The 11776-nt window shown below is 65.2% G+C and overlaps 1 protein-coding gene across 1 annotated transcript; it reads left to right on the top strand.

The window, feature by feature from the left end:
* Positions 1–447: 447 nt before the first annotated feature.
* LGALS3BP (galectin 3 binding protein) lies at positions 448–7988 on the top strand. The gene is made up of 6 exons (XM_037157977.2): positions 448–568; positions 1867–2024; positions 2524–2715; positions 3330–3461; positions 4733–4985; positions 6571–7988. The coding sequence occupies exons 2-6, from the start codon at positions 1973–1975 to the stop codon at positions 7664–7666; spliced, it is 1725 nt and encodes a 574-aa protein (XP_037013872.2). The 5' UTR covers positions 448–568; positions 1867–1972; the 3' UTR covers positions 7667–7988.
* Positions 7989–11776: the final 3788 nt, after the last annotated feature.

Below are 11776 nucleotides of genomic sequence, written 5' to 3'. Positions count from 1 at the left end.
TGCATGTGGGGCCCGGCTCCTCAGGGGCGTCAGACCTGGGTGTGCTACCTCACGTTTGGGGACCCCACCCCGGATGGCACCCTGCAGCCTCACCGACCACAGCCCCTCCGTGAACTGAGGTAGGTCAGGAGCTTGGAGCGGGGCTGACTGGCCAGTGAGCAGCCGTCCCAGTGGCATCCAGCCCGCTGGCCCCATGTGCTCGGCGGGAGCCCACGGCCTCGCCACCCCACGGTCCTCCCCTCCCCTCTGCTTCTTGCCTTGGGCTGCCCCAGGGTGGCCGGTTGTTTACGATCCTGCTCTGTCTGGTGGGGAGTCAACCAGGCCGCCTCCTTGGGTGGCTGCCAACACCATCACCCGCCACCAGAGCTGAGAGTGGGGGAGGGAGTGTGCAGGGCTGGTGGGTGGCCAGCCCAAGGAGAAACCTGTCACGTGGTTGCTGGTAATCGAAACTAGCCTGTTTCCTGGTGTCCTGGGCTGGGCCACCTCCGGGCTTTCTGAGTTGGAGGGCAGTCGGCGGAGAGCCTGCAACAGGAAGGTGGGCCTGCACCACAGCCCGCACGGCCCGCAGGTGAGCTGTGCCTCTCGCTCCCGGGACGCTCTTCTTCTCCCTTCACAGTGTCACCCGATGGGGGCCAAGCCCATGGGGTCTCTGCACGGCACCTGAGTGCTGTACCAGCACTTGGGGTACCCAGCCCACGCCCAGCCCACGCCCATCCCCCGGACTTGTGCAGCAGGCTGTGCCGCCCAGCGGACCAGCCCTTTTTTCTGACCTGCACAGAGGTGCCCTGGGGGCCAGGAGCAGGCAGCCCTGGGGGCTGGGAGGGACCGCTGGCCTCGCCACCCCAAGGCACCGACGTTTGCGCACTGTGTGCCGGTGCGTGGCTGGCCATTTGTCCAGGGCCCCGTGTGCCTGTCCCGGGGGATGGACCTGGTGGTTGCAGCCGCCTGGGGGAGTGCAGAGGGTGTCAGACGGTCTGGTCTACCCGGGGCTGAGAGAGCGGGTCCCAGAGCATGGTGCCTGCAGCACTAATGCCAGGACAGGCCCCAGCATGCCAGACAGCTGGCCGCCCTAGCCCCTGCCGTCACCAGCCGTGTGACAGGAGCCGGTGACTGAGATCCAGCCCCTGCGCCTGTACGGTGGGCTTCACCAGGCAGCTCCCAAAGGTCAGGGGAAGGACTCCATGAGCCTCTCCAGTGTGAGCAGTCCTGGCCCAGGGACCCCCACGAACACCCGTGAACCATGCCAGGGGGTCAGGGGGCTGCCTCAGGGCCACCCACAAGAGCAGCCTGGTTTGCTGTTTGCTGGGCCTGAGAAAGTTGTCCCTGGTCACAGGATTCCTACTAAAACCAGAGGACCGGTGAATGGCCCCTCCCAGGGAGGGGCTCGGGAGGGCCGGGGGCAGGGCAGGAGCAGGCTGGGGCAGAGAGGGAGCCCTGTCCCCTTCCCCCACCCCGGCTGACCCAGTGGTCTCGGTAGCCCACAGCCCCTTCCAACATCTGTCTCTTGAGGACTCTGACCTTGGCAGTGTCTGTGCTGGGCCCACCCTGAGCTGGTGGGCTGGTCCTCACCATCTGCTACCCCCCCCCCCCCCCCCCCGTCCCCTGGTCTGGTCCGTGGCCTCCTCCCTGCTCTGGCTCCCCTCCCTTCTTTATCAGCACTGAGCTCCTGCCGGGCTTTCCCTGAAGACAGAGCCCTGGCCGCCCAGCTGCCCCAACCCTGGGCCGTGCCCAGGGCCTGGTCTTCTGAGGTGGGCTCCTGTGTCCTCTGTCCTTGCAGCCTGGGGACACTCCCGCCCACCCCCTTCATCTGGGCACTCACCCCCCTCACGCACCCTCAACTGCCCGCCGCTGTCTCCCCGTCCACAGCCGCACGAGCACTGAAGGGGACCCGGCCTGTCTGCGGGCCGTCCAGCTCCGCCACCTCCCTCTCCGCCGTCTCCTGCTGCGGTGAGAGGTCCTCCCAGGCCAGGCCATGGCCCTCCCTCGGCTCTTCTGGATGTGGCTGCTGGTCGCAGGGACTCAAGGTGAGCTGAGCCCCCCGAGGTCTTTCTGCCCTCCTTGCAGATGGAGGCAGCATTCTGCCCGGCACAGGTCCCTGGGGTCAGCTCCGGCTCCCTCCCCTGCTTGACCTCTCAGGTGTCCCAGGTCACGTGGCTTTACCTTCTGGGGGCCGCCAAGGAAACCCTGGGGGACTTGAGGTCGGTGCCCTGGGCGCCTGTCCACCTGCTCTTCACCCCTGAGGCCCCGGGGCCTTGCTCCTCCTGGGGGACCCTCGGAGGCCTGCTGCCCCCGCTGCGAATCGCCCTCTGACCTGTGGGCCCCGGCGGGGCAGTCAGGGGAGCGGCAGGCAGAGTCCTGGAAGTGCCTGGCGAGGCTGGGACCAACTTTCTCTCTGCACCGTGCGTATCCTCATTGGGTTTCTGGGGACCCTGTGCCCCCAGCACCCCCATGCCTCTCCAGTAGCCCTTGCCTGGTGTACGGCCACCCCCAGGCTGACCTTTGTGCTCCTCGGGGGCCCTGCAGGTGTGAACGATGGTGACATGCGGCTGGCCGATGGGAACACCACCAACCAGGGCCGAGTGGAGATCTTCTACCAAGGCCAGTGGGGGACTGTGTGTGACAACCTGTGGGACCTGCTGGATGCCAGCGTCGTCTGCCGAGCCCTGGGATTTGAGAACGCCACCGAGGCCCTGGGCCAAGCCGCCTTTGGGCCAGGTAGGCCCGCTGGCCCCCATTTTTCCCAAGCAGCTGGTCCCATGGGGGGACCACCCCCTGGGCCATAAGAAGGGTCCCCTCGCCCTCCACACTGGCAGACATCCTGAGCCACACGAAGCCCGGTGCTGGGAAGGGGCTGCGGCCCAGCTCACACGCCCCCGCCTGTAGCTGGAACCAGGCGCCTGGGCGCATCACTGCGGGGAGCAGCTCCAGCCCCTCCCCACAGCCCAGAAGCCCCACGCTGGGCCTTTACCTTCCTGAAGCCACTCACCCCTGGAAGGGAAATCTGTGGGTGGGAAGGCAGCCGGGGGCACGGAGGCCGTGAGTCTCAAAGAAGGGATAATTAAGATTGGGGGTAACTTACTGTCCGTGAGGCAGGCAGACTTCATCAGAAGACACTGCACCAGCTCATGGTGCAGTGTCACGGTAGTGGCACCACTTGGGTTGTCACGGGTCTTTCCTCATCGAAGACCAGTGGGACACAGCAGAGCTGTGCCTGGGGTCTTGGGCCCGAGGGCCATCCGTGCCTGCACGGTGCCTGTCTGCCAGGCTCCTCCGGGCAGCGGCGTGGTCTCGGGGCCGCCCTCCAGTGTCTGTCCTTCCTGTCCCCCCAGGAACTGGCCCTGTCATGCTGGACGAAGTGCAGTGCACGGGGACAGAGTCCTCGCTGGCCGACTGCTCATCCCTGGGCTGGCTGACGAGCAAGTGCGGGCACAGCCAGGACGCTGGCGTCATCTGCAGCAACGGTGCGCAGGGCTCGCCTCACCCTGGGCCCCAAAGCGCGGGGACCCTGGAGGGTGTCACGCCGCTCCCCACCCCTCCAGGGAGCCCTCTGGGCCCATCGCACACCTGCACACAGGCCTGCAGGAGAGGGTGGAAGGCCCGCAGGGCCCAGCCTCACAGGCCTTCCCAGGACCCGCTCAGAGACGCTCCATGCGCCCCAACCGTCGGGCGGTGAGCAGCGTCCACAGATTTCAGGCGTCTCTCTCACACCGCCGTCTGAAGCCTGTGGTTATGCAGCGCATCTCCCGCCGATGGCACGCTGCATGTGCTGGGGCGTGTCTTCCTGGGGGAGAGGCCTGGTGGCAGGCAGCCCAGCCCCCGCCTGCCTTCGCTCCCTCAGACCTGCGGGGGGCCCAGCCCTGAGTCTGAATGTTAGGGCTGGTCTTTGCTCTCTCACGCCCACCGGGGGCTTCTTCGTGGACGTGCACAGGGGACCTGGGAGGCATGTGCACCCCTGAGGCAAGGGCTGGGGGTGGGGGCCCCCCAGGGGAAGTCAGGATGTCCAGGTCCAGGGGAGTGGAGGCTCGTGCTGGGGAGGGTGCGGAGGGGCGCCTGGGCTGGGTGGGGTGCAGGGCAGGAAGCAGCTGCGGCAGGGCCCCAAGGAGGCCTGAGAGTCAGGTGGGGTGAGGAGGAAGGGGGCGCTGGGCCCACCTTGCTTGAAGGTCAGGACTGGTCTAAACCTGTGTGGGCAGAGATGGAGCAGAGGGTATAGTTCCCAGGAGGCTTTGGGAGGGGGGCGGCTCTTCCCCTCAAACTGCCTTGGCCCCTCGAGGAGCCTGCTGAGGGCCCGCAGTCCTGGCCTTGGGTCTCTGTATGATGCTCCGTCTCAGACCCTCACTCTGGGAGAAGGTGTGGCTTCAGAAGGTCACATCTGAAGAGCGATCGATGGATTGGCTGGGATTTTAAAGGCCTGGGGCCTTGGCCCCTGGAAGTCAGCACCTTCAAATCCCCCACCTGGAGGGCCTGCCCGAATTTGGGGTGATACAGATGAGTTAACCTGGGGTGTTTGACGGGTTGGTTGGGGTACCCCGGGTCAAGTAGGGCCAGGTCATCCTGTCTCCTGGGGCAGGCTTTCTGAGTAGATAAGGCAGGTCAGGCCATAATTTAAGGGAAGAAACTGACTCCAGGGAGGAAAAGTACTTCCGGGTCACAGAGCAAGCAAGCATGAGACATGCCCGCCGCATGTCCCCGAGCTTTGCCCTGAGCGTGGTGCCTTCCCTCTGCCCCTTCTTAGAAACCAGAGACGTCCACACTCTCGACCTGTCCAGCGAGCTGCCCGCAGCTCTCGAGGGGATCTTTGACAGCCAGAGCGGCTGCGACCTGTCCATCATAGTGAAGGCCCAGGACGTCGACCAGCTACGCATGTGTGCCCACAGGCTGATCCTGGCCAGCAACCCCGAGGCCCAGGGCTTGTGGAAGGAGCCAGGCAGCCTGGTCACCATGGAGGTGGACACCGAGTGTCTGCCCGTCGTCAGAGACTTTGTCAGGTGAGCACCCTCGGGGCCGAGACTCGGCACTGGGCAGTGTCCCCAGGGCTCCGGGCCAGACAGCCCTGCTTTCCAGTGTCCACTCTGTCACCATGAGGGGGTCTCCTGGGGGATGTGCTTTGAAATCATGGATTTAACAAAGGTGCATGTATTAAAAACTGTTTTTCCTCCTCCTTATCACTTACCTGGCTTTGCACGGCTGAAAGGGACCCAGGAGGAGATGATGGTGATTGAAACAGATCAGAATGGTTTCTTTCCAGCTGAGCGTACAAGCCTGGTCGCTAGGCTGTGCCGTCGCATCGTGATTTATTTCTAGGACCATCTGAGAATGAGGCAGGGACCCAGCCAGCCCTCGGGCCCAGGGTGTCTGCCCTTCCGCAAAGCTCAGGGGGACGCTCACGCTCTCTCTCTCTCCTTCCTTCCGCCAAGGCAGAGAGGCTGTGGTGAGCAGGGCGTCCTGTCTGGGCCCCAGAGGGCCTGGGGAGGCCCCTCCCCACCGGGGCCAGCCCGCAGACACCCCCTCCCCTCTCTCTGCCCCACAGCCACGCTCAGCACCGCCATCAGTCCCTCAGCTGGTGGCCTGGCTCTCTGCCAGTTTCTGCGGTTCCTCAGGGTCACTGACACCCCCATCCCAGCCTTAGGTCCTTTTTTTCTGCCTTTCATGGTGTTTTTCAGGGTCAAGGGACAGTTGGGACCCCTACTCCCACCCCTTGGGTGCCTGCCGGAGGCTGCAGAGCAGGCAGGAGCCCTGGGGATGGGGGACCAGCTGGGGTGGCTGCGCCGCTGCCAGCAGCCTCTCGGGCCCCAAGTGAGAATTAAGAAGCAGTGACAAAAACATTCTGCAGTGTCCCCCTGTCCCTTTGTCAACCGCCCTTTGCAGGGCCCTCAGTGGGGCATATTGCTGATGAAAGTGGTGGTCAGTGCCCAGAAGTCTTGGGCCCCAAGCCACTGTCCTGGAACCAGACTGTGGCCCTGCAGGCTGCGGTCAGGGGCTACTGTGCGGGTGGCAAGGGCCGAGGGCAGGCGCGGCAGGGCCTCGCGGTGTGCGGGGGGAACAGTGAAGGCTGGGAGGGGCAGGGCCTGCCTCTGGCGTTGGCACTGGGCCCTGGGCGGTGCTGTGGATGGAGAGGTGTCCGTGGGCTCCCAGCATTGGGCTGACGGAGTCTGTCAGGGGTGTGACGGACAGGACAACCCCAGTGCCCTGCGGCGGTCACATCCCCGGTGAGCACGACAGCAGCGACGCCAGTGGCGATGCAGCGGGTGGAGACCAGGAGGCGGGGGCCCCTCAACAGGTGAAGTGTCAGCCTCCAGGGCCCTGGGACCCACCTCCTTGTTGGTGCCCACGACGCTAAGCAAACTCAAGATCAGAATGTGCGTTGGCTCAGGAAGTAAATTGAGCGGAGGATGAGGACCGAATGCCTCTTGAAATTGCCAGCACCCCCCCGAGTGTCAGCCGGTCATTGGCAAACACGGAGGGGATGGTCGTGTTGGGGAGTGGGCCCACCGCCCCCCGGCACACCTGCCGCCCTGTGGGCGTGGGGGGTGGAGCCAGGCTCTCAGCTGTCCCCCCACCCCGCCCCCACAGGTACTTCTATTCCCGGAGGGTGGACATCTCCCTGTCCACCGTGAAGTGTTTCCACAAGCTGGCCTCCGCCTTCGGGGCCACACGGCTGCAGCGTCACTGCTCCAGCCTCTTCGCCGTCCTCCTCCCCCAGGACCCCTCCTTCCAGACGGCCCTGGACCTCTACGCCTACGCGCTGGCCTCCCGGGACCCCGTGCTGGAGGGCCTGTGCGTGCAGTTCCTGGCCTGGAACTTCGAGGCCCTCACGGGGGCCAAGGCCTGGTCCCGTGTCCCCACGGCCCTGCTCCGCGACCTGCTCTCCAGGAGCGAGCTGGCCGTGAGCAGCGAAGTGGCCCTGCTGATGGCCGTGGACGCCTGGAGCCAGGAGACAGGGGCCAGCCGCAGGGACATGGAGGGGCTGCTGGAGAAGGTCCGCTTCCCCATGATGCTGCCCGAGGACCTGTTCCAGCTGCAGTTCAACCTGAGCCTGTACTGGAGCCACCGGGCACTCTTCCAGTCGCGGCTCCTGCAGGCCCTGGAGTTCCACACCGTGCCCCTCCGGCTGCTGGCGCAGCACCGGGGGCCGAACCTCACGGAGGACGCCTACCAGCCCCGCCTCTACATCTCAGCCACCTGGAGCTCGTCCCTGGAGAAGAGATCCCGAGACTCCGACAGCTACCATTATTACGACTCCTACGGCTACCGTTATTATAACCCCTCCCCACGTAACTCCTTCCAGTCCTTCGAGACCCCCGCACACCCCAGCTTCCTCTTCCAGGCCCGCCGCGTCTCCTGGTCTCCCTTCTACCTGTCCACCGTCCAGAGCTGCTGGGACTACGGGTTCTCCTGCTCCTCCGACGAGGTCCCCGTCTTGGGCCTCTCCAACTCGGGCTACTCGGACCCCACCATCGGCTATGAAAACAAAGCCCTGATGATCTGCGAGGAGCGCTTCGTGGCCCACGTCACCGACTTCAGGGACAGGAAGGCCAGGATCCCCAGTGCCCTGGACAGCAACAGCTCCAGGGAGGCCTCCTTCTTCCCCTGCCCTGAAGGGTCCTTCCGCAGCTTCCGGGTGGTCGTCCGCCCCTTCTACCTGACCAACTCCTCCAACCTGGACTAGACGGGAGGCTGCCCCCGGCCCCACAGACAGGGGGATGGTGGGGTGAGGCCCCGCCCGGGGAGCCCAGCCCAGCTTCTTCCTCTCTCACCTCCCTCCCACGACTGGCCTCCAGGGGTCCCCCTGCCACCGCTGAGCTCCCTGAGCATAAAGAAATGGCTGGGCCTGCCAGGAATCCCCGGCTCTCCCGCCGTCCTGCCTGCTGGGAGTGGGGGAGGCTACAGGACAGTAGTGGAGTGGCCCCTGGACTTCCCACGCTGCTTTTCGCTCGCTCTGTCCTCTGTTGTCCCTTTCGACAATCGATCATTAAAACAGCGTCATGGTCCCCAGGCTCTCTCGTTCATGCAGAAGGGGCTATTGAGTCCGTTCCGCACCCAGGTGTTGGGTGTGCTGGGCTCCACAGGCCCCTGTCGAGCGATCACAAAAAGACACGCCCTAGGTACTTACAGGTGGGGCGACTTCGGGGGTGGGGTGAGGGTGGGGGGGCGCAGGCCAGCACCGCGTCACCCTGGACTCTGCGCAGAGGTGCGGAGCAGCAGCGGGTGTCCAGAAATGGGAGGAGGGCGCGCTCCAGGTGGAAGGAACCGCAGGTGTGCGGGCGTTTGCTCCGTAAATCCTTGCTTGTGCAGGCAGATGAGGGACCAGGACCGTCCCGTCAGCATTCTTTGGAAAGGCGAAAACTTGGAAGCAACTTAGATGCCCATCGGCAAGGCACTTGACCACGAACAAGAAACCTGTGACAAGGTAGGTGGGGGGAAGAAGGTTGTGCAAAAACGTAACCGTGACCCGCAGAATTGAGGCAAACAAAGGCAGGGTGACCCACCCATGAGGTCTCGTGGGGACGTCCCATGAGAGTAACACCGCTAGGTTTGGGGTGCTGAAGGCCGCCCCACCGAGGGCAGGGGAGGCATTCCCAACGGTCCCTGCTCCTTCACGACAAACACCCAGCACAGGGTCCCGGGCCGGAGCGTCCGGGTGGCCCAGCTCACGCCACAGGCCTGCCTGCTGCCCTGGGCCGGGGGCTCAGAAAACAAGCCTCCGGAGTGGTCCGGCCGGAAGGGGAGGCGGCACGCAGCCCACCCAGTGGGAGGGCGGCAGGGATGGCAGGGAACCTGCCACACACCACGTGGCAGAAACAAAGGCAGCCACCCCGCGCTACCTCCCACCCCCAGTGCAGCTTCACCCTTCCCCAGAGGGGGCCCCGGGCCCCAGCCTTGGACTCCGTGCCCAGCCCCACGCCCACCATCGTGGCCACGTCCAGGGCAAACCCGTGGAAGTGGGTTTAAGTCGCTTTATTTGAGTTGCACTGCTGCCCACCCCCGACACCCCCGTCTCGGAAAGAAAACAGAAAGGAAATGCTCCTATAAACACCCAGCAGACACAGCGGAGGCAGCGCCGCGGGCTTGGTGCAGATGTGCTGGGGGCCCGGGCACTGCCTCTCCGCCCGGCGTGCGGTCCCAGCCTGCAGCCGGCCCCTCAGCGGCACAGACAGGCCGGCCGAGGAACTGGCACCTTCCACCGGCCAGAGCAGGGCCTCGGCTCCCTGCGGGGACGCTGCAGCCCTGCGGGTGGGGGGCCCTTGGCTCTGTTTTGAGGAGCCTCCCTGAGGCGTCTTGAGCTCTGTCCCTGCACCCAGCCCTTTTGAGTGGCAGCTGCTTCCCCCAAGGGTCAGGGCCGGGCTGGCCCAGCACGGCACAGCCCTCAATCCCTCCTTCTCCACCCAGGGGTGCAAGGAGCCCCATGCCGGGCGTGGCCTGCGCCTCTTGGTGGAAACATTCCCCGTTGGAAGTCAACCCCCTAAACCAGCAGAGCCCGGAGTTCCAGGGGCTGGAAGCACACCTTTGCCCCGCGCCCCGCTCTGGTGCTCCGACCACGGACGGACTGGCCAGGAGCTGGGCCGGCGCCTCTGACAGGGCAGGGCCGGGTGGGGTGTTTGTTGTCGGAGCGGGGTTGGCAGAAACTGGTACGAGGGTTTACTAGGGCGTCTGGAAACGAGGTGTCCCAGGGTCGGCTGACGGGCGCTGCCGTGTCATGAGATGCGAGTCACTGTCACCCTCGAGTTTGTCCCAGCCTTCCTACCCATATGCCACTGTGTGTCTCAAGTTACAGCGGGGCAGTGTGGGGGATGAGAGGGTCCCTCTAAACCGTCAGTAAATGTCGATCCCTTAGCCGAAGGGTCACCGTGGCTGCCCCACCTGGTGCCAGGTTCCAGTCCCTTCACAAGGTGCCAGGTGAGGGCTGATAAGAGGACATCAGGGAGCAGCTGCTCGGCCGAGAGGCCCAGGCGGGCCCTTGCAAAGCCTCCCTCCTGCCACCAAGGCCACCCGCAGAGCAGGCCCCTGTGGCTGGAGCAGGGGCGGAGTGGCGCCCCCAGAGCAGCCTCCTGACGCCCACCAGTGAGAGCCGGTGCTGCAGGAGGGGCCTTCTGGGGAACGGCCGTGGGACTGTGCCCAGCCCCTGTGACCATCCCGAGACGCCTGTCTTCGTCCCCCCAGAGCTCCCTGTCCCTCACTCTCCGCCTGGCCCCTTCTGTCTGCAGGGCCCAGCGTGCCTGGCTGCGTGGGGAGCACCCTTGGGTGGTCCCAGGAAGGGGCCACAGGAGCCCCATTTTCTCAGCCACAGTTACTGGTTTGGAGAGCACGGGGTTGGGGTGAGGAGCACGGGACCCGTGTCAGGGCCCCTGTTGGGGGAGGGGACCCTCAGGGACTCTGGCACTGAAAACACTGTGCCCCTCAGGCCCTGAGAGCCCTTCAAATGCCTCTCCCGGCCGCTCTGACCCCACACCCAGGTTTTGGCCACCGATATGCTGTGGTTCCGTGAAATGCCTGGAATCTGAGGTAACTTTGTTGTGCCCCACCCCTGTGCCCCTGAGAGAGGGTGGCCGACCCTGGGCCTCCGGGAGAGCTGGACCGAAAAGGTTAGATGTGGCAGCAGCTGATCGTCTGAAAGGACGTCACTGGGGTGGGGGCGGGAGTTCCAGGAGCTGGAGCCAAGCCTGCGGTGGTTGCAAAACGCTGGAAAGAATGTGGAGCTGCCTCCGGCTGCCTGTCCCTGTGCCCCACTGTCCGCGCCCCGAGATCCCACCCGCCCGGGTGCCCGCCCAGGTGTGCACAAAGCCAGCGGGCCAGAGGCTCCTGTGGAGGCCCCTGGGGTGAGCTGGGCAGGAGCCAGAGGCCTCGGGTCTCTGCCTGCAGGAGAGGAGATCCTGACCGGCAGCCGCATGAAGGGCGGCGCGGTGCACACAGGGAAGGAGAGCAACTGGGAGAACTCGGCCCTGCTGTTGGCCATGGTGATCCCCGTGGGCTGTGATCTCAAGAGAGAAAAGGAGGGAGGCATCCAGGACAGGGGCTGGGCAAGGGCAAAGCTGCTGACCTGGGGGACGGAGGGGTCTTGGGGAGGCAGGTCGGTCAGTCCTGAGGGGGTGAGGAGCCGCAGGACTGGGGCCCCAGGGTTAGGCAGGAAGAGTGGGGTAGAGTCACTGCGGCCCCACCTGGCTTCTGATGGGAACTTGCTCGGCAGGACAGCCAGGAGCGAGCTGCCCGTCCCTCACCTGAGCTTGCAGCAGCTCAGACCCCCACGCAGCCCTAGAGGCAGCCTCAGATCTGCAGGGGCAGGGGGCCAGGTCCCCAGCCTGTCCTGCCACCTCCGAACCAGGGCTGCACGGATGCCAGGCCTGTCTGCCGGGGAGGAGCAGGAGGAGGGGCTGGTGCGGAAGTCCCAGGGCTGCCGTCACCGGTCACCACAGACCGGGGGCCACACCCACTCAGATGCATGCCCTCACAGGTCCAGGGCCAGCCCTCAGGGCTCAAGGAGACCTGCCGGGCCACCACCAGTTTACATGGCCCACCTGGGCACCACCTTGTCCCCAACTCTGCCCTGGCTCCACAGCTGGGACAGAAGCCAGGGCTGATGTAATAAAAAGCAAATCTGTTCTTGAAATTTTAGCAAAACAACCCCTTAGTGTCACCAGGGAGAGGAGCCCCTGCCACTCCCTGTGACCCCCCTGAAGGGCCCCAACCTGGCAAACCAGAGGGTGGGTCACTTCAGTTTAGGGGTGGAGAACAGCCAGAGTGTCCTTAACTGGGGAACCCTTTTCGTACTTAGAACGCACAC

The sequence above is a fragment of the Artibeus jamaicensis genome, unplaced genomic scaffold (assembly GCF_021234435.1).
Source record: "Artibeus jamaicensis isolate MK-2021 breed Jamaican fruit bat unplaced genomic scaffold, CSHL_Jam_final contig_2259, whole genome shotgun sequence".
Taxonomy (NCBI): domain Eukaryota; kingdom Metazoa; phylum Chordata; class Mammalia; order Chiroptera; family Phyllostomidae; genus Artibeus; species Artibeus jamaicensis.
This window is presented reverse-complemented; position numbering and strand designations above follow the sequence as displayed.

What these genes read in the sequence shown, in the direction of transcription:
- LGALS3BP (XM_037157977.2), top strand. Translation starts at nt 1,973, where the DNA reads ATGGCCCTCCCTCGGCTCTTCTGGATGTGGCTGCTGGTCGCAGGGACT. An exon ending in CCAAGCCGCCTTTGGGCCAG is followed by an intron (nt 2,716 to 3,329) that starts GTAGGCCCGCTG and finishes CTGTCCCCCCAG; the next exon opens with GAACTGGCCCTGTCATGCTG. An exon ending in TGGCGTCATCTGCAGCAACG is followed by an intron (nt 3,462 to 4,732) that starts GTGCGCAGGGCT and finishes GCCCCTTCTTAG; the next exon opens with AAACCAGAGACGTCCACACT.